General features: G+C 40.5%; 1 protein-coding gene across 2 annotated transcripts in view; it reads right to left on the bottom strand.

The window, feature by feature from the left end:
- Positions 1-14,239: 14,239 nt before the first annotated feature.
- The window catches only part of braf (B-Raf proto-oncogene, serine/threonine kinase), a 40,230-nt gene continuing 29,814 nt past the window's right edge, over positions 14,240-24,655 (bottom strand). For both annotated transcript variants that reach the window (XM_039792278.1, XM_039792277.1), the window contains 10 exons: positions 24,224-24,360; positions 24,024-24,141; positions 22,128-22,212; positions 21,156-21,332; positions 20,540-20,586; positions 19,419-19,537; positions 18,775-18,906; positions 17,619-17,753; positions 16,754-16,907; positions 14,240-14,519 (listed from right to left, as the gene is read on the bottom strand). In XM_039792278.1, the coding sequence (XP_039648212.1) occupies positions 14,497-14,519; positions 16,754-16,907; positions 17,619-17,753; positions 18,775-18,906; positions 19,419-19,537; positions 20,540-20,586; positions 21,156-21,332; positions 22,128-22,212; positions 24,024-24,141; positions 24,224-24,360 (1,127 nt within the window). In that variant the 3' untranslated portion in view covers positions 14,240-14,496. The remainder of the gene's footprint in view (positions 14,520-16,753; positions 16,908-17,618; positions 17,754-18,774; positions 18,907-19,418; positions 19,538-20,539; positions 20,587-21,155; positions 21,333-22,127; positions 22,213-24,023; positions 24,142-24,223; positions 24,361-24,655) is intronic.

Genomic DNA, 24,655 nt, shown 5'->3' with positions numbered 1-24,655 from the left:
CATACACAGTAGATTAAAAAGAGACACATTAATCAACATTAACATTATTTACAGGCTCAGAATTATTGTTAATGATATGTAAACGTGCACATTATGCAAATGTACTTGTGCAAATGGCATGGTATATATTAAATTGCTGGTGCAAATGGCATAATATATATTAAAGTGCAGTAACAGGAGGACGAAGGGGAAGAGGGGAGGGATCTAAGTCACAGTCAGCGTGTAGCCAGGTTCAGATGGGTGACAGCACTGGGGAGAAGCTGTTTCTGAGCCTGGTAATGCGGACTTTGGGACTCCTGTAGAGCCTCCCAGAGGGCAGGGGGGGGAGAACAGGCCATGGTTGGGGTGGGTGGGATCTCTGCTGATGCTGAGACCCCTGCGCAGGCAGTGTTTGTGGTTGATGTCTTCGATGGCTGGGAGCTGGGTACCGGTGATGTGCTGGGCCGTCTTGATGACCCGCCGCAGGGCTTTCTTTCTCTTCTCTTTCTCTTTTTTCGACATACAGTATTATACAATGACTTTTAACGATATACTATATATCAATTTGTTCAACATACTACACTATGACTTTTTATCACTTTTTTCGTCATACTATACTATGACTTCTTTTGAGATACTATACAATGACTTTATTATCACTTTTTTCGACATACTGTACCATGACTTTTTTTTCTACATACTAAACTGTGACTTCTTTTGACATACTATACTCTGACTTTATTATCACTTTTTTCGACATACTATACTATGGCTTTTTAAAATCTTTTTTCAACATACTATACTATGACTTTTTTTTTTATAATTTTTTCGATATATTATACTATGATTTTTTAATCATCTTTTTCAACATACTATACTATGACCTCTTTCAACATATTATACTATGGCTGTTTTATCCCTTTTTTTGACATACTATAATATGACGTTTTCATGGCTTCTTTTCATGAAAGATATCGGTTTGAATTATGTTTTTATATTTTTAATTTGCTCCCACAATCGCTTACCACTGCCAGGGTTGCAACTAAAATAATAGGCTAAAGCAACGACACTTTATGGAAAGCACAAGTGTAATCATGGTCAGATCTTGGGCCTGACTGATGGGGAACTGATATTGATAAGTCTTGTAATTTACGCATCTACAGCGTCGGCTATTTTTTTGCCAGCTTTCCTGCCTGTTTTAGGAAGCAGCGACTGTATTGCTTTTTGCCTGTAAAACTGTGTCTGTGTTCTTCATATTTATGTAGAATTATAGTTTGCTCTTCTTGTGTAAAATATGTGCCTTTGGTGCAACTCTTTTTTTGTGAACGCACACGTTGCTGGATTGGGAAACCCTGGGTTGACTGAACTAGTTGTTAACCACCGTCGTGACACAACTTATGCAGGACCGCAGTTCTTAGGTTAGGTGAAGCCGGTGAACTGAAATCAGTGGATTAGGGTTAGATGGGTTAAATGGATTTGAAATATAAAAAAGTCAGTTTTATAAGTTGGGATATTTTTTAACATATTGGGGAATTTAATAAACACCCCTGTGTGCTTTTAGTCAATGGGAGGCCCATTACCTGTATGAAATTGGCAGTGCTGCCACTGCCATTTAACGTGGGTGAGTGTGTCTTTATAGAGAGAAAAAGTTGCTGTGGCCCGCTTTCTAGAACATTCTGTGTTCTCACGTTCCCCCTCCTGTGCTAACATTTAGGGACTGGCCAGTTTTATCCTTTCTTTGCTCAGCCTGTCTCATCTCTCCTTCCCCTATTAATTACATGGCCTCCTCTCTGGCTCACAGTGGACGAAGGCTGACTGACAGCTAATATTCTCAGCTCTGACATTCATTCCACTATTATCGCTCGCTCCGAGATCCCTCTGTTTCCGAGGAGGAAAAAAAGAGTTTTCACATCAGCCAGTTGACTTCTTAAAGTCTTTGTCCTTTGTCCATGAGAGTGGTTCAAAAAAACGCCCTTGGCTGTCACCGGCGAGTTTTCATTTTGGTTGCCAAGGGGAGAGCTGCTCTGTGGCTCTGCTTGTGAATGTTTTCTGACTCCAGAGATTGTTCAAGCAAAGATCCTACCTCCAAAAAGAACAAACACATTTATATTTAAACACAGCGATTCTTGTGCAGAAAATCTACTTGCTATGCACCGAGCAGAGCAGACTCAAAGCCTCGGGGATCAGGGCTGTTTAAGGAGTTCGCTACAAGCTTTTCAGATCAACTGGAAGGAAATTCACTGAAGGTCTTGCATTGAAAAATTTACCCAGTGCAGCCACTGAAAGACAAATGTATCGGCTGCTAAGTTGCTTTGATTTTTAAAATAAAAAATGGCGTCTTCTGGCCATTCTCAGATACAATGACGCCAAACAGATGTCTTTGCACATGGTCTAAACTTGGTACATATAAGCCAAAGGACGGACAACCTCTAAAACTTAAAGTGGGTTGCTGTATATAGATACTGTTGGGGAACATGAGCGAACATCATACTGTAAGTACAAGACAATAAATCCTACAAATTAGGATACAAACGGAGATAGAGAGGAATCAAGGATCACAAAGGTAATGTAGTTGAATACAAAGTACTGATCAATGTGACATCACCCTTGTCTAAGACACTGCAGCCATTAGAACGGCTCTGAGGCCAGCATGCTCCCATTTTCACAATAACAATGTTGACGTGTTGATGTTTAACTGGTAATGTTCTAAGATGTTCATCATCTTAGTTTAGCATGCTGGGCTGATAAAATGTCATCAGCTCTGCAGTATTGGACAGTATTTGGATTAATTACTACACTCACTAACGAGGTCTTTGTATACTTCTCAGGTAACAAACGGTGGCGTCATCTGGATGACTGTCTGATGGCATCAAGGGGAAGACACAACGTTACTGCAGACGCTACTGTGGAGGTCCAGCGGTACCTTGCCGAGCCAAATATTGGACGATTGGAGGAACCCCTTCAGTACTGGGAGAAACAGAAGATTATATATCCTCATCTGTATAGGCTTGCTGTCAAGTATTTAGGTACCCAGCTTCTTCTGTGCAATGCGAAAGGGTGCACCACTATCTTCCAGCGGTGAGTCAACCAAACATTTCTAAATTTACAAAAGTCGGGACAAAGGTAGACACAGTTTACACAATAAAGACAACTTGATGAGGGACGTAATTTATAACGTAATTAATTACCCCTCAAATGCATTAACCATACATGAAAATTAATTACACACAGAAAACCCCCATGACTTGGTTCTGTCTCATGATGTAATGACATTATCATTAGCATAAATACACCATGCCGCTCCTCCCCAAACATTAAAAAGGTTAATGGCACCTTTTCAAGGGTGAAAATAGTACAGATAAAAGTTTTTAAAAGTGTCTATATATCATGTAATATCATGTGTATAATGAATAATTGTCTGTATTTTCCATTTTTAATGGTGCAGCGCCACCCAAGTGACTGGGACAATTTCACAAAACCCATTGTGTACAACATTTTCACCATATGGATGGGAGGCTCATTACCTGAATGAAATTGGCAGTGCTGCCACTGCCAATTTCATTCAGGTAATGAGCATCCCTTCCATACGTATACGTATGATGGCATTTTCCTGCAGTAGGAGCTGCTTTAGCAACCATATCTACATGTCATTTTTTTTTTTTAAATCTATGTATTTGCTATAATATGTAGTTGTGTTCATTTAGTATCTACACCAATGTTACAGATAAGTGATGAACAAGTAAACACAATGGCTGAAAATGAGGATGTATCCATCATAACCACCAACTTCGGAGATGTGTACCCCAAAGTGGAGGCAAATATATTAGCAGGACAAGAAAGGATGGGGAAGAGGAAGCTATCGCTGGGTCAGGATGACGTCTTTGTGGTGGGGGACATTTGCCAGGAACAGAGAAAGCAGGTTCAATTAGAAGCAGATTTATTGGGTCTAGATAGATAGATAGATACTTTATTCATCCCAAGGGAAATTTTAGACAACCATAACACAACAAACACACTTACACACATATATCTCACATACATAAAAATCACTCACAGAAATTGAAATATTTAACAATTTGTGAAGTGATTCCAAAGGTCTGGTATGGACTGACCATGTGATGCAATGACCATGATAAGGAGCTATGGTAGAGTGTGTGCAATGGTGGTAGTGCAAAAGTGAACAGTGCAGGGATTGAACAGTGCAATAGCTTATTATTACATATTAACTATGACTATGAAAAGACAAGAATGTAAACATAATAGAATTGCTACTGTATCTCTATTCACCATAACAAACAACATAAGGAAAAGTAATTGAAAAAATTAACAATGACCACCTTAAAAAGTATGTGGAACCACAGATCCCTACCAAATGGATCGCTGCCTCCACTCCTCCCTAGCACTGTAGCCTTGCCCCATGAGATCCCATGGTTCCCCAATCTAATCCCCAATTTTAACACAGTCCACAATCCTCCACCTTGTCCCCCAGTCAGCAGTGTCCAGCCTGTATACACTTAATTAATTTCACTCACCCAAGAGCAAGGTAAATAAGTGTCATTACACATGAATTTTAACATACTGAAATACATCTGCATACATGCAGAATTCCATCATCTTGCCTCAGGACTTGGGTGACCTTTTGGAAACTGATTCTGCATTCAATTTCAAATGAGGTCTTGGTAAATAACTGTCTTTTAATTCTCAGTAATAGCTGAAATCTGAGGTGTGCTGTGGAGCAAAGTTGACCGTATAAGTTGTTTGCCACAGACCGCAGAATCTGGCCCCTGCAAGAAACGTAGAGAGTGAGGTAAATGCATTTTTAAAATGTTTTCATTTACATGCTTAAATATTTTTAATGGCAAATATGTAACTCCAGACAGGTGTCACTTAAGGTTTGTAATGCATTCATCCACGGCGTCAATGTGAAGTTGCAAGAAAAATCTAAAAGGTTTTATCTTGTTGACTCCTTTTGAAATGACTGATGTGGCAAATATCATTCAGGGGATTAAAGAAGGTGACTATTTCCCAATTCCGTTAACCCTAACCCCATACATTACAATACAATAGTTTAGTTTATTTGTTTCACAGAACATAAAAACAAATTACATTAAAGAAATACAAAAATACATGTGAGGGTGTGATAAACACATTTATCAAACTACACTTAAATTACATTTCAAAGTTTTACATGTTTTTAATATGGAGTAGAGAATAGGATTTTAAGCAGAGATTAATTTCAATACTTATATGTTTGCTTTTCTTAAAGAGTATTAAGAATTTTGCCTGACCATCATGCAAATAGCATGACTCATTTTGAGTACAGTGTTAAATAATACTGCTTTTTTTTTGTTAAATTAATTGTATATGTCCCCTTTTCATGCATAAAGCATTTTCTTAGGAAAAGACATTTTATTTTCAGAGAAATTTAGGCTTTTACCCCTGTCCTTTTATGTCTTTCAACCCAGAAACGCAACAATTCCCCCCCCTCACAAGGAAATAATGGTTTGATCCTTTGGACATCATTTATGAGGAAGTGACATCATAAAAGTCTTAAGAGAAGCCAGGTGTGACAAGTGGTAAGCTGCTCTCTCACTTTTTATAAATATTTCATGTTTTTCTAAGCACATATGGGCTTTGTCAATATCAGGTATATCTGTTGGGGGAAATTCATAGTTTTTAAAGATTTTACCAAAAATTGCTTTTATAGCTATGAAGTATAACTATGGCCCTGTCCCAATACCCGCACTTGCGCCCTTGTGCCCCTCAATGCGCGTTCTCGCTAAGGGGTGCAAGACCGTAGGGTGTCCCGATCCTCTAATGGTGTTCTCCAGGGGTGCTCATGAGCGCACTTAATGCACCCTTTTCACAAGTCCGCATCAGACCTCACTTTGCTCCCCCCAATGGGGGAGCAAAACGGTTGCTATGGTCGGACGCCGGGAAAACTCAGAAGAAAAAGGAAGAATTATTCGGAATTATACCGCCTATTTGGAAGAGGAAATGGAAATGGAGAAGAAATGTATTTTTAAGTGTAAGTGAAAATAGTTTTTTTTAATCAGAATATGAGCGATACATAACATAATACATGATGATATAATGATTTCACATTCTTTTTGTCAGGGTCGGACGAGCTGACATTCAATTTTATAAAGTTCAGGGCAGAGAATGAGCGGCTATTCACGAGGCACGAGAAATGCCTCTAGCCAGGGATATGAGTAAGTTAACATGGCCATAACATGGTGGTGGGTTCTAATCAATTTTAGCAGGAGTACTGCGAATACCGCAACTGCGGCCAGCGCCATGTTTCCTCTCCTGTAAACAGAAGTGACGTAGAAGTGACGTATATAGTGACGTGTGCAAAACTGTCCCAATTCTGCTCTTCACAGCTTCGAGCCCTTGCACACTTACTCCCCTAAGTGCACTTTCAACAAGTGTCCACTTCTAGGAAGACCTTGGGCGTAGTGCGGGTATTGGGAAAGGGCAAATGTCTAAATTGAATAAGGCCATGTGGCACAGTGGTAGCTGCTAGCATCCCAAATTAGCAACAGATTAGCACAAAATCTTCAACCCTATCACATTCAACCCCATCACATTTTTCAATGTTACGGGGTTGAATGGCTGTTAAATCATAGAATATTTAATGTATATTGCTTAATACCAATCACATTCTGTTGTTGATGTGAATGTTGTTTACGGTTTTACAGTATGAACTTAAAGTACGAGGAATTTTTAGTTCAAAAAGTGACGATCTTGTTCTCTCTCCTATGCCCATTGACATATTTAGGAGTATTATCTGCACGTTCATGTTAATTTTACTACATAGTGATTAAAAGGATACACAGTAATTAGTCTTGGACAGTAAGCAGGTCATTGACTTGACCTTGACCTACAATTTCAGATTCAACAATGGCAAAAACACGACCTACTACCGGTGAAAGTGCCCTGGAACGCCGGTCAAACCCGTAACTTACTCCCCGTGAACTGGTACCAGATGGTTGTACCCCCAGTTACAGTTTTTGACGTCACACACACACAGAAACAACAATGGCGACCCCTGTTGATGCTGTACAGACGCCGGTGGTTAACGTTGAGAAATAGAAATAAATAGACAAACAGGCAACGTAAGTAAGCGTAATGAAAACAATACACATACGATTGTGTACTACTGCAGGTTATGTTTATTAAATGAAGTAATATGTAATATGTAATACAAAATATGTAACAGACTAGAAATTGCCAGTATCAGCTAGCGCTAGCTAACGTCAACGTTAGGTGGCCGCTAGCTAACGCTAGCTAGAAGGGTTTGTCGTGACTTTGCCTGGAACGCTACCAAGTCGTGAGTTGTGACTTGAAGTCGTAACTTACCGGCTCAAAATTGGGTCTGGAACGCAGCATAAGTTCCCATCAAAGCTCCGGCCCACCTTCAACTTGAGCAGTCTAATCAGCCAGAATAAGTGAAAACACCTGTGTGGGTGTTCAGAGGCTTTAAGCGTTAGTGTGTAAAAAGTTCATAAAAATGTCATAAAAATAAACACGTTGAGAAACCGAAATAAATGCCATGTTTACAGTAAAACAGTTTTCTAAGAGTAATCTTTTTTTTTTCCAAAATCACATCGTTTAGACAGCGGGACATTTCTAAGTCTATTTTTATACACAAAAAGTGACACAGAAGAATCCACATACAAGTATTCATTGGTTTTGTGTATGTTTTTAGATTGACCCAATGGCCTATGATTTGAGGTGGGACAGGACAGGACTGGCACTCCAATGACCAGGCTGTGTCTTGAAACTTGCTGTGTGCTCCTTTTAGAAGTGTACTTGAAAATGGTTTTCAGCCGTCTCTATGTTTGAAAAAGAAAAATGGACAGCAGAGAAAATGAAACCGATTGGGTTTTGATGTAAGATGGTAACTTACACTGCTGTGCTAAAATAAAAAAGGAAATTATTCTTTTAGCCATCAAAGTCATGTCTTCAAAAACAGAAGTTTTAGTGGACATTAACGGGCTACACCGAGCCCGGTCTGTATACTATATACCATACTGGACCAATGTCAAAGATGGTTGTTCCCATCAGTCATTTAGACACAAAAACATGGGAAAATAGGGTCCAGGTTGAGTCTAGAGCCTCGTTTTTTCAAATGCGTGTTGCAGCTACGGTAGCAGTTATGTACCAAGAAGCTATGACAACATGTCTTCCAATTTTCGCTTATTTTGCGACGAGGATTCCTTCTCCTGTGGCTCGGCCTAAGTATGACCCTCGTTATGAACTAAAGTGCAGGTGCAGGCTTTCAAATTTGCCGGGGCAGTGACAAGTGCCTCTCACTGATCTCCTTCTCCGTTTCAGCTGGTTTCAGTCACGTGACGCTGGCTCTGAAGGAAAACGCGTCGTGGATCAGTTAGACATGTCGGCTAGTGCTTTATGTCCCTCTCAGCGATCATAGTTTTTCAAAATGGCGGAAGGACATGGAAGCCTCCTCGTTGCCCGTCCAATGTAAATACAGATAAGAAATTCTTCACTTACGAGGATAAGTCAGATCATTGGCAGAGGTCATTTTACACCAATGAGGATAAATTTATGAATGAAGACATTGATTTTAGATAAGAAAACAATTAAAACACTACACAGTGTACCTTTAAATGCCTGTTGCCTCTCCTCGAGTCTCTTGTGGGAGGGACAAGACGCGAGGAGGGGAATGGAGGATGCATAAACTGGGGATTGGGCTGTGCGTGCTGCACATCTCCTTCCAGCAGCAGAGCTTTCTGGGCACGTTACAGTGTCACACGCTGCCACCATGTGGACAGACACGATGTCAAAGTCAGTGGACCATCCAATCACCATACCAATGACACGACAACCAAACTACAGTTTCCATGCACTTCTTTAATATATCAGTTTTTCATATTCACAACAAATACATTAAGCTCATCTCCTTATGATACAGCCTTAAATATTTTTTTTTTTTTTTACACTCAACCGTTTTTCTCAGAAGTCTGCCTATCAAAATGTCTTTTAATCTTTGTCTCTTTATTATTCTTTTTTAACATTGTATTATTTGTTACATTTGTAGTCTCCATGCCTCCTAGCAAACTGACAGTATTTCCTTTGTACAACTATTTACAGGTGAAAAAAAAAAAAAAAAAAATATCTTCATACAAGTTTTTTCATGATAGTTCTCAAATGAAAAGGGATTGATGGGTTTAAGGTGCAGGCAAGGAGGAAAGGGAGGGAATGTTTAAGAAGAGAAATTAATATTGTGAACGGAAAGTTTTGGATTAAGAGGAGCCAGAGGATGTGTGGTGGAGCTCAGGGTTTAGCGCTATAGGTTCTATGAAGGTTCAGCAGATTTACATCTGTGGGAATACTCTCATAGAAGGTAAAAGATCTCTAAGGAAATTAAATACAGCTCTCCGAAAGACATGACTTCCTCAGGTGAACAGTGAGCAATCTGAAACAGATCCCAGTACAGCGGACCGCTGCCACGGCCTCGTTCCTCATAGCAGTCGCAGAGACCAAAAGCTCTAGAACAAGAAAAGTAAGTCAACCTTGAGCTGAGCTTTTAATGTCAACTGCTCTTCCAGGATAAAAATGAAATGTCATGCGCACCATTTAAGCCAACATCGACAGGAAGTCCTTGGAATGCAGTAATTTCAGTTTGGACTTTATATTTAAAAAAAAAAAATAATTTAAAAAAAATCTAGGTCCTAGCCTTGACACAGCTCATACTGACAGAGACGAACAATATTACTGCTGAGAACATGACAATTTAGAAAATACAATTCATTCCTTAAAGAGGCTACATGGACAGTTTTACAATAACAATTCAGTAGTCTCGCATTGCCAGACCTTCCTCCACAGAGCGGCGGAGGAGGGTCTGGCTAGTCCACACAGCATTCTGGAATGCCTATTTTTTGTTGCAGGGTGGTAGGGGAAGACTCATGAATATTCATTAGGGAACTCATCCCTGAATGGCTAGTACTCGTTGCCTGCTCTGGTTGGGTTGGTTAGGGTTAGGCAACAGGAGTGGGATTGGTTACGGTTAGGGTAAGAATGTCAGGGCGAGCCAATCAGAAATGAGTTCCCTAATGAATATTCATGAGTAAAAACAAAAAACCCACAACCCTTACAACCTTGCAAAAAAAAAAAAAAAAAAAAAAAAAAAAAAAAAAAAAAGAATTAGAATAAAGGGGGGGGGGGTGTTAATATTTTTTAATATATATTAATAGAATTGAACCGCAAACACAGAAGCGAGGAAAAAAAACAAGAAGGATGGAACATGTAAATAGTAGGGGGAAATATGTATAATAATATATAAATATATATAATTAAATAGAAAAAAAAAAAATAGAGCTAATTTATGTAGGTATCACACTGGAGATGGAGAAAAGAAAGAAAAAGCAGAAAAAACAAAAAAAAAAACAAAACACAAAAAAACAACAAAAAAAGCAAAGACAGACAAACAGAGAGGGGAAAGGGGGGAATAAAAGAAAAAAAAGGAAACAAAAGAAAAACACATACAAAAAAAAAATGAATAAAAAAAAACAACAAAACAATGACGAACAATAAATTAGTAGTGTTAATATCAGCTCAAAAATTTTAAAAAGTCGGGGTGTTGGGGTGTGTTGGGGTGGGACTTATTAAATATAGAACCACCCAAACAGCGCCCCACCAAGGGGGGGGGGGTATGCGGGTGGGTGTGATTTGGTGTCTAGGGCCAGGAGAACAGCAGAACAACAAAACAACAAAAAAAAAATACATTGAATTGGGGTTTTTGGGGGTGTGGGGTTGTTAAGAGCGGTTATAAACACACAACAAACAATTACATTAATTTGTTTTTGTTTTGTGTTTTGTATTTTTTTTCTTTTTTTTTTTTTTGTTTTTACTTCTTATCACAAACAACATCTTTTTTTTTTTTTTAAATAAAAAAAACAGAGAAACCAGCACAAGAGGTTATTAAAAAAAAAACAAAAAAAAAAAATTTTTTAAAACCCCAAATAAACCTTTAAAAAATTTGAGTGACATCACCTGGGACAAAGAACAGCCAATAGCAGGTGGACATTAAGCACCTCGCTTTAACCAGTAGATATCCAAGCTTTACACAGATTTGGGTTTGGTCACTCTCCAAATATGAATGCCACTCTGGGACATGCTTTTGTCTGCTGTCTTAACCTGGGTCATGTGACGTAAACGTACATGTCATCACTGTGCATCCAGTCCAGAGCTACTTTAGATCTGATGATTTGGAGCAGTTTGGAGGCGTTTTAGTTTTGATGCTAAAAAACGATCACACGTAATGTCTCCGAGACGTGGGGGAATGGTGAAAATGCAAACTCACTGGATGGAAGTCAAACTTCTTAGCCATTTTTGGACGCGGAAAAAAAAGTAGGAAAAAACAAAAAAAGTTTTAAAAAAAGGCATTTCCTTTGTCATAAAATGTCATTCAGAGGCCATTCCTATTATTTTCTTATACTTCATCCTTTCTTTCACTTTGCTGCATTCCTTCCATTTCCTTCCCACCTGTAAATGCTCAACATTTCTTCCTGTTTGTGTTACTTTCCATTGTGTGGTATACCTCCAGTCTCAGACTGTCCTGTCCAGTCCATTCAGAGATTTTGTACATAGAAAATAGTTTTTAAATTAAAAAAAAGCAGGTAAAAATTAAACACCATGGTATGGTTTATCCTGTTGTACTACTTTGTAATCTGCCATTGCCTTCATCATTTCATTATTGGTGAAACTTGTCTCGAGATTCCTTATGAAGTCTTGTCTGTCTGGACATCTTTATTTTTCTGTTGGATGTTTCTTTTGATGTGGGTCTTCATTCCGTTTGTTATCCTTTCCCCATTTTATGGTTCCTTCATTCAACTCTTCCTGCCCCCTCTGTGGTTCTGTCTCACCTCCCTGGTCTCGGTCCTTTCTAGTTGTGCATTTCCTCCTGCTCATCTTTTTCTGTTCCACATCCTTGTTGTTTATATGTCGTCTCCATCATTCGTTTCTCTCCTCCTGTCTGTTTGTTCTCTCCTCCACTCTTTCTTATGTACTCTCATTCTAATAATATATTCTCATATATATCATACATATATATATATATATAATATATATATATATATATATATATATATACATATATATATATATATATATATATATATATATATATATATATATATATATATATATATATACATATATATATATACATATATATATATTATATATATATATATATATATATATATATATATATATATATATATATATACATATATATATCATATATATATACATATATATATATATATATATATATATATATATATATATATATATATATATATATATATATACATATATACTTATATACATATATATACACACACTGCGTTTAGGTGGTCAGCCAGTCTGTGTGCTAAGCTCGCCGCAGCCCTCTCTCTGACTGATGTGTAAGATGACATTTCCTAGACTTACGAGGCTGTGGGCAGGGGGGATGCCGGGGGGGGGGATTAATAATGCTGGAAACGGAGACAGATGATCTTGGACGAATGACACGAAGCAGTGTGTCACTGTTTGACGGGATGCTTCAGCTGTTTGAGAGCAGCGGTCGCTCTCATTGGCTGCACACTCGGCTGCTGGAGGCTTCATCAAAGACAGTCCTTGGATGACAACGGAGCCTTCCCAGCGAAATATTCACAGTTCAGACCCTGCACATGGCTCATGCGTTGGAAATTTGAAAATTTTGGGTCGTCAGCTCTGTATGTCACAATTTATTCTTCAGTAAAAAGAAAAAAGGCAAGTCGCTCATTTGCTTCGGTTCCATCTCTACAAAGTGCAAGTACACGATTCACAAAGACTAAAACAAGCGTCAAAAGAAAGACTGATAGCTTCAAATAAAGCCGTTCTGGAAAAAAAATAAAATATATATCCATAAAAACAAAAATCATATAAGTATATCTGCAGGCCTGCCTGTACAGAAAAAGGCAAACATCAACAATAACAAAAAAAAATAAAAACACCTACAACCCTTAACACACGCTGGAATGAAAAAGTACAGGTGCATGTGTGTAGAGAAAGTAAAAAGGTGTGATTGAAGTAACATTTTCGGACAGTGACGACCAACAGAACTCCCCCGGTCCTTTCAGCAGGTAACACTGCGGCCCGGTAGTCAGCAGCTGCAACAATAAGGTCCCCATTTTAAGCTGAGTGCAATATTTAAGCCACATGGTCAAAAAAACAAAACAGGAAAAGAAAAAATGACACGACGTGCACTCTGTATTCCAAAAAAAATAAAACTCAAACAATGTGAGGTTGGGTTTTGTGGAGAAAAAAAAAAAAAAGAAACTTGAGAAGCAAAAAGGATAAGCTTTGTTGTAAAGACGCTGTGTAACCGCTCCCTGTACACACTCCTCAGCTCAGTGGTGCTCGCCAAATAACACGCAGCTCGTGTGTTGGCTTAGACCAGACTTCTTAAAAAAAAAATACAGAATGAGAAAGTCCTCTGGTGTAGCTTTCATCACCAAGGAAATGAGCATTTTTCCTCCCAAAGAACAGCTCCTGTTGGCGGAAAAGTGCAGGCCCCGGACCTTTCTACTGGAAATCCGAAAGAACCGCTTCTCTCATGCTTTTATTTGAAGCTTTTGACTTTTTTTGCATTTATTTATTTTTTTTAAATTCAACGCTATTGTCGTTGAATTTGTTGAAGGCAAACTGTCATTTTGCAGAATTTGGTCGGCATCAAGCCCACAAAGACAAACAACAAAAAAGCAAAGGCCAGTGCTGCGTGAGTGGAAGGAAAAGCTTTCTTCTAAAATATCTCCATCTCTTCAAAAAGAAACTAATGACCCCAAAAAAATAATAAATAAAATAAAAACAAAAAAAGCTCAGCGTTCCTAGCAAGTGCTAGTCAGCTTCCTTCGGGGGTTATCCCTGCTGAGTGAGCTCCAGGGCGTCTCGGGACCGGCTAACTCCTGGCCTTCTATCTCAGCCGGCGGACGGAAGGCCTCTCCGCCCGCAGGCTCGTTTCTGCCGCCACACGGAGAGCAGCTCAGCGGCCTCCAGCCTCCCCGCGCAGGAAATGATGGCACGAGGGCACCCTAAGCCTCGGCTTCTCCTGACGTTCCACCTCCGTCTTTCCATCCTTTTGCCTTCATCTTTCCCTCCAGCAGGCAAGTCGATCTGTGGAGTTTTGTGCTCTCCTTCTCAAAACAGTTTCGGTATGGACATCTTTGTGTCTTGTTTTTTTGTTTTTTTTTCCATCCTTCTTTTTGTGTGATTCAAGAGTTTTTTTTTTTTCTTCATTTTTTTCCTAATTGAGTTGTGTCCGCCGCTGTGGCCGTTTGTGCTGGACAGCGTTTGTTTGAAGGACTCCAGTGAGGCTGCCTTCTTCAGGTGGACAGAGGAAGGGAAAAAAAAGCACGTTCTTTGAGACTATTTTTTTCAGTTTTTTTTCAGTAATGAATGAATCCACTGCATGGACACGAGACTTTGGAGAAGTGACGAGGGATGGACTGGTGGGATCTGCAGCACTTACTTAAATGCAGAAAACTCCCCTGAAAAGTAATGAAGAGACAGAGGAGGTTAGTGTGTGAGCTCTGCTGTGCATCTTTCACAACCCAGCAACCCAGATATCGTCGCTACTGTTAAAGCTACTGTCAGTGACAGACTTCCTGCGCACGTTTCACATTAAAAGCCTCCGAAGAGAAGAACCCCTTCCTCTTCTGGTGAGCTTTGAATGGGACATATCTGCAGTAAGGGTTGAGTTTCTTTTAAAGTAGCTCAACAACAACAACAACTGAAAGAAGGGCAAAGTAGAAGCCACTGGAATAATGAATGAATGAATGAATGAATTAAAAACACATTTGTGTGGCTAAAAGGAAACTAACAGACATGTACAGGGAAGAGATACTTGAGAAATACATTTTGAATAATAATGATGATGCAATAAGGCAAAGGTAGTATTTGTTGCTGGACTGCTGGATGTGATGATTACAGTACAGGGCTTCCTTTACATCTGCGCTACATCTACAATCTATTTAAATGAAGTCTTCCCTCATTCAACCAGTGTTGTACTTAGGGTTGGGTACCTTTTGGATTTTTACGATTCCGAACAGTTACTTTTAAAGCGCCCATATTCTGCTCATTTACAGGTTCATAACTGTATTTTAAGGTTGTACCAGAATAGGTTTACATGGTTTAATTTTCAAAAAACACCATATTTTTGTTGTACTGCACAGCTCTCTCTCACTGCTGCAGATCCTCTTTTCACCTGGTTTCTGTTTTAGCTACAGAGTGAGACCTCTTTTCTTCTTCTTCTGTACTATCTTTGACTGCACTCGCACATGCTCAGTAGCTCAGATGTAGAGCATGTCAGCTAGCTAACTCTAGAGACAGTAAAAGAAAGCCTGTTTCTCCAACTTTGGTCAGTTACAAGGCAGGATCAGCTGGGAGACTTCTAAATGAGGGTGCACATGTAAGTAGTTCTTTTGTAGATTATGGTGAACTTGTGTGTGTTGTAGCAGTGCTTTGCTTTTGAGAACGACGTAGCATGCTAGCGTTAGCATTAGCGTTAGCATGCTAACGCTAACGGTTAGCATGCTAACGAGCTAACGGTTGTGGTTAGCCAGCTCATTTCGGACTGTGACATCACACAGCCGATTTTGAACAGCTCACTAGGAGACTGAAGGCAGGACACATTCAGAAACCATATCTCACTCAAAACAGCATGGATGGATTTTTTTCAAAGTTTTTATGTGTGTGGACGCACCAGAGACACAAAAGAACACCCCAAATCCCAGAAAAAGTGATTTTTTCATAATATGGGCACTTTAAAAAACTCAACCAATTCTTGAAAAAATGACATCAAAGAAATGCTTTCATGGAGTTTTTTAAATTAAAAATTATTTTAATTTAACAATATATTAACATTTTAAAGTACTTACATATATAATAAGTAAACCTAAGTCACCTAACACATAACTACAATAATTTAACAAATTACACTAAACAAGTAACAACAAAATAAATGTTGTTGCCAACCAGCTTCAAACTTTTCCAGAACCAAAATGAGGAACCGAAATTTGCATTCTAATCCGATCCGAATACTACAGTTTGCGAGGAACCGGTTCCATAGTGGAACCGGGTTTCGGTACCCAACCCTAGTTATACAAGAGCTGGGCAATAAATCGATATTATATCGATATCGTAATATGAGACTAGATATCGTCTTAGATTTTGGATATAGTAATATGACACAAGTGTTGTCTTTTCCTGGTTTTAAAGGCAGCATTACAGTAAAGTGATGTCATTTCCTGAACTTACCAAACTGTTCTATTATTTGCCTTTAACCACTTAGTCATTATATCCACATTACTGATGATTATTTTTCAAAAATCTCATTGTGTAAATATTTTGTGAAAGCACCAATAGTCAACACTACAATATCGTTGCGGTATCGAGGTATTTGGTCAAAAATTTTGTGATATTTGATTTTCTCCATATCACCCAGCCCTACGTTGTACTAATCAAGTGTATAACAAATAATCTATTAACCAATATATCAGTCTAATCTGTTTTCATCAGTGTGTGAAGTTACGCAGAAATTAGGGGTGTGTGTGTGTTTCTGTGTGTGTGTGTGTGTTGTGTGTGTGTGTGTGTGTGTCTCTTTACTTGCATCTTTGGACTTTGAGTTTAACACCTTTAGTGTAAAAACATTTGTGAACAGAGGACAACCCTTCCTTCTTCAGTGGAGTAGTTTACAATACTCAATGTGTGTGTGTATGCTCACCATAGCCGCCGGCCTGGATGGGGGTTTTGGGCGAGGCGCAAGCGTACAAGCTGAAGTCCTCCGTCTGAAAGCCGGCTCGGTTTAGCGAAGGCTCCGAGGCGCTGCGGTGGATTTTGGGTAAGGAGCGAGCCAGCAGTTCAATGGACGCCAAGATCTGACAGAACACACACACACACACACCAGTCAGAGTGAGCACCATTCACAACTAAACAAAGCCATTAACAGCGCTGTGTGCTTCCATTCAGCTGCTGCTGCTTCTTCATCTCGTGAACCTCTGAGGCCATCTGCTGGCAAAGCCAATCAATTCCTCATTGGTTCAAATCTGTCAGTCTTCTGAGCCTACATCACAGTCACTCGGATTCTCCAGTCATCACTGACTGACTCAAACACAGATACATAGAATACACTTTATTGTCCCCGAGGTGGAAGTTTGTCATGGGCATAGTGCTACAATCTGTTGCTTCACAACACAAACATGACACAGAGAAACCATTCTAAAATCGACATAAAGTCTACATAAAAACATAGACATAAGATCAACGAAGAATCTTAGGACATAAAGGAAGGACACAATATAACTGTGAAGACAATACCACATCTTAAACAGTGACTGTAATAATTAAAGTGCTAAGTGCAAAAAGTGCTGGTGTATTTATTGCACTTTGCTCTGTTGTGCTACGATTTCCCATAGAAGATCTACTATAATGTAAAACCATAAATAAAAGGGGATTGACATAAGAGTGAAGGGGTCGCCTGACTCTAACGCGAGCCGATTTTACAATAAAGATCTGGTTCTGTCTGCAGCTCATTCAGCTGTGATGCCATCCCAGAGACGACCAGCAGCGGTTGCGTTTCTTTGGCTCACCTGAGGGAAGAGAGGCCGCTCCTCTCTCTTCTTCTTCAGGCAGTCGGCCATCAGTCTCTTCATGGCCTTTGGACAGTTGCTGCGCACCTTGCTGAGGTCAGGAGACAGGTAACCTCGGCCTACCATAAATATGATCTATGGCGAGAGAAGATAGGAGTCATATTGTAATAATAATAATAATAATAATAATAATAATAATAATAATAATAATAGGCATGGTAAACATTTTGTAGACCCATAGCTTCTCATAAAGCTCGAATGTTAATGTTAGCAAACAGGACTGGACTACTTTGTTTACTGTGCTGATTTTATTACAAAAACAACAAGTAAGATTTATCAAAATCTAATTAAGCATGTTAAAATGATGCATGGATAAACTCCAATTAAGGATCATACAATTTGCGAAATACTAAATTATGAAGAGGCTTGTAAATCATAAATTTGTTGTGCAGTTTTGATTTGGCTGTTGCCTCAGGAGCACATGGCTCACATCTAATCATGATGAACAACCAACAGTAGCAGCTCTAGATAACTGTTAAGGTTCCAGAAGGAGTACAATCAGCTGGCTGTGTTCCCCCGCTTCCAGTCTTTATGCTAAGCTAGGCTAACCATAGCCTGACTCCAGCTCTTTTACTTGAAAGGGGAAATTTGCAGATTTTCAAACGTCTCTGTGTTAATGCAGCATGCACTTGCAGGAGAATGGCGCTGGCCTCCCTCCGTGCCGCCAGCGCCCGCTCGGCGGCCCCGAGCTACCGGCTCGGCGCCCCCGAGCTACTGGCTCGGCGCCAGCGTACTGCTCGTGCTGCAGTGACACAAAGCCGGTTGAAAATTGGAACAAGTTTCCCTTTAACACACAGACATGAGACGAGATCCATCTGACCATCGCACACAAGTGAACAAGCTCCTTTCCCAAAGTGTAAATCTATTCCCGTACAGATTGGAACTAGAGTTGGTCTGTTATGATAAAGCGGACGGATCCACATTTGCAAATGGTTGCTATATTTCCTGCTCACTTGGTTCAGACATCACACTGCATAGTTAACCATGTGTGAGGGGGGTGTTGGTACGTGTGTAGCCATCGAGCTGCGGAGCTGTATTCTGACCACTATGAAGAAATGCTGTACAGATATTAAAACAAGAGTGGGATTTATCGTACCTGGTCTCGGTTGTTGATGTTAGAGTAGGGCAGTGCTCCTGACATCAGCTCGTACAGCACGATGCCGAACGCGTAGACGTCGGACTGGAAGCTGTAGGGGTTCTTGTCCTGCAGCCGGATCACCTCCGGAGCCTGAGAGAGCACAGCGGACACTCACTGGGCTGCAGACTGCCAGCTAGCACCAAATACTTTTTATAATAAAGAACCAGTGGTGTAGTCTACGTGATACGCAGGTATACGCAGTATACCCACTAAGAAAGCTCCAGGATCTCCATATACCCACTTAACAATGCCCAATGACATACTACAACATACTTTCCATTATATTTTTTATATATTTCGAATAGTCATCTGTGTTTTTCTTCTTCGCATAGGCTAAATTAAGGTATTTCCCCTGTAAATTGGTGAATAATGTTATGTGAATGCAGGAAATGAAGTCTTTGATGCTCAAAATAACCCTGGGTTAGGACAGCCAGACCCCCCACTACGATATGCCCCCCTCCCCCAAAGGCAGATTCTGGCCCATATATATTTAGGCCAGTATATTTATATACAATACAGTATACCTACTACAATAAATTAGACTACACCATTGTAAAGAACAAACTCAAGAAATGTAAGACTTAATAAGGGGGGACACTGACCATCCACAGGATAGAGCCAGACAGCTGTTCAAACTGGTGCGAGCCGCTCCAGCGGGACTTGACTGTAGCCAGACCAAAGTCCCCGATCTTCACCGTCAGATCCTCGTGGAGGAAAATATCTGGAGGAAAGGAGGTCAAGGAAGCACTCTCTTCTTCTGACGACTAACCGTTTAAACGTTAACGGACCGTAAGAATAATTTTTTTAGGCTTTTCCCTTTATTCGATAGGGACAGTGGATAGACAGTAAAGGGGTGAGAGAGATGGGGGATGAGACGCAGCAAAGGGCCGCAGGTCGGATTCGAACCCGGGCCGATGCAAAGGACTCAGCCAACATGGCGCACACTCTACTGGGCAAGCTAGAGGCCGCCCTGACCGTAAGAAGCTTTAATACTATCGGTTAAACGTTTAAAAGCAAAATAAGAACAAAAATAAAGTTTTTTTTTTTTTTGCATTGTAAAAGCTAAATATGCTATACAATCTATGTCTTTGTTGTGTTTTAAGCTGCACTTTTTTTCTGCTGGCGGCTCCGTGCTGGATGGCGCTCCCAGCGGACAGCTATGCGCCACTGTCTCGATGAGGACTGGCGGGTTGAATGTCGGCCGCGCTAGCTTTTCCTTCCAGGAGAGTGACTGCATGTGTCCACCACAATATTATATCTAGGGGTGCAACATATAATCGACTGAATATCGGTAGATATCGGCGATATCACGTTGTGCAATATTATATCGAAAGTGTCGCGATAAGTATGCAATATTTTTTTAGATTTGTTTTTATTGTTTCTAATATGTCATGTTCTGTTCTATTTTGATGCGTTTTTCCACAACTTTTGTCATTTGACATACGTTTAAAAATATCGAAATTAATATCGATATGACAATATTCATAATCAATATCGCAATATCACATTTTGTCAATATCATGCAACCCTAGCGGGAAGTATGTCCGAGTGTCCTGGACGGGTGAACTGAGACCGCTTTCCGGTTAATAATCGGTTCACGAAGGTCGGCTATAAAACCAAATCTAAAATGATCCTCCCTACCACAGATTTCTCTTTCATCTGGAGAACAGAAAGGCCGCAGCATGAAGATGAACTGATTGAGTGGAATGTCTCAAAAGGATACTGTTGCTCTTCAGATCTCTGTGGATGATGGATTTGGCGTGCAGGTAACTAAGGAGGGAAAGAGCAAAGAGTTTAGACCAAGCACACACACGTGGTGACATCAGACTAGAGCCCGACTGATAAAGGATTTTTAAGGCCGATATCCATACAAATGTTTGGCGATTTTAAAATCCGAAATTCCGATATATCAGAAACGTGTAACAAAACATAAACAGATTTCCCTAAAATTAGTTATTTGTAGTTATTCATGAGTCCTCACTAAAATATGATAATGCAGTTTGAAAATAAACTTGTTTGTTTTATTGTCACAACAGAACAGAGGAACATCAAAACAGATTAAAGTTCTGATAAATATAACGTATAACAATACAAACTTAAGATATGAAAAGTCCATTGAACAAAAACACAGTGTTGCCAACAGGGACGTTGTGGTGAACAAACTACGCAACGCCAACACTGGTTGAAGGGGGGTTTCGTCCGTTTTTATTTTTGAAATATTTATTAATCAGCCTTTATAAATGCCGCTACCGATAGTTTGGAAAACGCCTAACATCGGCCGGCCGGGCTCCATATCTGACTGTCTGGATCTGTGTATGGGGGAGGAAGGTGTGACTCACTCCATGCCCTGAGCGGTCTGCCGGGCGATGTCAATCAGCTTGATCATCTCAAACTTGGTCTCGATGATGTGCAGGTGGTGGTACAGACTGGAGCCTTCGCACCACTGGGTGACGATGGCCAGCTGAGGCTTGGTGGTGTAGCCCATGAACAGCAGGATGTTCACATGACGCGTTTTCCTGGAAAACACACACACACACACACACACATCAGTAATCTGATCTTCATTTGTATGGCAGTATGAAAGGTGCAAAAACAGTAAACTCTAATTTAAAGCTACTCCAATATAATTGGCTGATGCAGACATACACAACTGTTAAATTAAACAAATACAACAGTAATATACCTGACCTTTGTTTTACATGTAATGAAGCTAAAGGAACATTTATGCACTGTCTGGGAGTGTGACAAAATTAAATCATTCTGGAGGGAGGTGATCAATAAAAACTATTCCACTTGACACTAAGATGATTTTGATGCACCTGTAGCCAACAAATCGGAATCTCAAACGCCAAGAAGAGAAATCTATTGATTTTGCTATAGTACAGGCAAAAAGGACTATACCTCTCATCTGGAAGAAAATGGAGGCACCTACAATTGGTGCCTGGATCAATATGGCGCACTGTATGTCCATGGACAGACTAACATGTATACTGAGAGGCAAATTGGGGGTGTATGAGAAAATCTAGAGGCAATTTGTCCGGTGTGTAAAAGAAGAAGACATAGGGGAGCTCCTCATGTGATACAGAAATTTGATTTATATCTATTTATTGCCTTTGACAAGAAACCCCAGATAAAGTTCTACAATTATGCACAGCCTTCTATAACCACACAGCCCCCCACACCCTATGGCGCAGTGATGCTCAACACACAAAAATTGTATTTGCAATGAAAATGAATAAAAACATTTTAATTACTAATTTATTTCTAATGACACGGATGCCCCTGATTTGAGGGTGGGTGGCAGAAGTTACCTGAGGACTCCCACTTCGTTCTTGAAGGCCTGGAGCTGTTGCGGTGTGGGAGCTGTGACGTTCAACATCTTCACTGCCACGTCACCTGGGCGGGGACAGACGACATGTCAGGCAAAGACATATGCCAGCGTTGACTTTGAGAACATGTTGCACAAACGCAGCTGCATTGTATTACCCGTTTGTAGACTTTTTACACATATTTTGACCTTAAAATGTGTCACGCACACCCGGCCGGGCGAGTAGCTCAAGAATCTACTGGCCCTGATTCAAATCTCACACGCTTATACACATAAACAAAAAATACCTTTAAGTAAGGCTTGTTTTGTCGTAACCTAAAAAAATTCCATCAAACTGGAAATAGTGCCTTTATTGGGAACTATTTTTTTCAGCAGCGGATGAATCCACATTTGGTGCTGTAGCGAGTATTTCGGGCAGTGGGACGCTGTGTGTGGGGTTGAGTGAAAATGAAGTAGTATGTGTGTTCATGGTATTGAGGGAACATGTCAGCCAGTGTAACGGATGAGTTTTAATACAAGTTAAATTCACCGGCTTATCTGTATGAACGGTGGCTTGATGCCCAGAGGATGTAAACTGTTTCCTTACTTGATGCAGGGTTACCCCCAGAAAAGTTGTTTAGCCCGGTGGCAAGTGACAGTTTTTTGGAGAACGGCCCAGAGTCAAAGGCTGATGTAAGCATTCACGTAGAGCCCAATAGTTTCTGTGATAACAGAATCATGGACAGAACCGCAAAATTGAGAATTTAAAGAAGCTATAAGACCGATCCCACAGGGCCCGACATTAAGTCAGTGCTAAAAGATAACTGGAAATTTGAAAATACACAATGTGGAAAATTTTGCTTGGGCCAACCCTCATGCTGCTGTCATTACCATTACAAACATACATACAACATACATACATAGATGTTACTGAACAGACAACACAGCAAGGTTCCTAAAACACTAATTCATTATAAAAAAATAAGTCAATAATTTAACAGTAGTAAAACCAAAGAGATCCTGCCAGTCCGTCTTGACCTAGACATATATTTATCTGCCATTTAAAAGCTTTATTGACAGAGGGACAAAAACTATTTTAAATCTATTTAATCTACATCGAGAGACTATAAACCTCCTCCTACGTCTAGGTTTCCAACCGAGCCGCCAGTCGAACTTAGCCCCGCCCACAATATTTGAGGTCGGGAAGTTCGGTCTGGACTTGATCTGTTGTGGAGCAACTATGCTCGAACCAGAGCTGTTCGGACCAATCAAATTGTCAGGGCGGGCTTTATACGATGATGGACAGATGATCAACAGTAACGTAATCAACCACGTCACCAATGAGCGATTGGGTTGAATTTGTTTACAACAAAGATGGCTGCCATCGTGTCGGTTACAGAAGATATCGACAGTACATTCATTTTAAAAGAGGAACAGAGAACCGCGATCACGTATGCATTCACATCGCCACACCCGTCCGCACGACACGGAAACTGTCGCCTCTGCCTTTGCTCTGTCGAAGCCTGCCTTTGACTTGCAGCTTCTGTGACGTCTGTCTCCATTGCTCTGATTGGTTGTAGGTCTATCCGTTGCTCTGATTGGTTGTAGGTCTATCCAATGGAGTGCAGAGGCATTTTCTTTCCTGGTTCGGTTGAAACAAGCCCCCGTAATCACAGCCCAATAGAATAGTATCAGACTCCTATTCTGACCACGTCAGGCTTTTGCCGCCCCACTGTAACTGTAGTTTCAAAAACGTCTTAAAAATACATTTAAAAAAAATCCCAGTGGCTTAGGCCTGGTGGGGTGCAACTTAGGCCCAGTGGGCCACCAGGCCTGCAATACACTGGGGGAAACCCTGTGATGCCAGTGGTCTGAAAACACAGTATAGCGTTGGTCTTACCATGCCACTTCCCCTTGAAGACAGTTCCAAAGGAGCCAGAGCCGATCCTCTGGCCCAGAGTGATCTGGCCCTCGGGGATCTCCCAGTCGTCGCTCGAGTCCCTCCTCCCCAGGGTTTTCTGTTCCACAGGGCACTCAGTCAGCACGGGCACACACACAACGGACTCCAGACAGACACCAATATCTGGGACAGGGTCTCACCATCTTATTGCGGTCCTCAGACGAGGACGACGACTTGCGCTCCCTCTGTTGGCACGGCGACTTCTGCGGAACCTTTACGCTGGTCAGAGAGCCAGGTAAAGAGGCGGGGGGCGTGGCCGACAGCCCTGTGGTGGAGCCTGCAGGTAGATCAGGGGGGGGGGAAGAAATAAAAAGAAGAGAGGGGAGGTGAGGCGGATAGTTCAAAAAGAGAATGTGAGAGAAAGCAGAAGAGTAAACAAAGAGGAGCTTTTCAGTTGTGTGTGTGTGTGTGTGTGTGTGTGTTTGGTCACATGCAGAGGAGAGGTGAGGGGGGGCTTGGTTGGATGGCAATTAATGGTTTAATAATCTAGACTTCACAAAGTACATCACGGTTATTATTACGGTCAGACCTGGCATTCAGGGCCTGGCACAGTAATGGTATAGTCAGTGTTA

The sequence above is a fragment of the Perca fluviatilis genome, chromosome 23 (assembly GCF_010015445.1).
Source record: "Perca fluviatilis chromosome 23, GENO_Pfluv_1.0, whole genome shotgun sequence".
In the NCBI taxonomy this organism is placed as follows: domain Eukaryota; kingdom Metazoa; phylum Chordata; class Actinopteri; order Perciformes; family Percidae; genus Perca; species Perca fluviatilis.
This window is presented reverse-complemented; position numbering and strand designations above follow the sequence as displayed.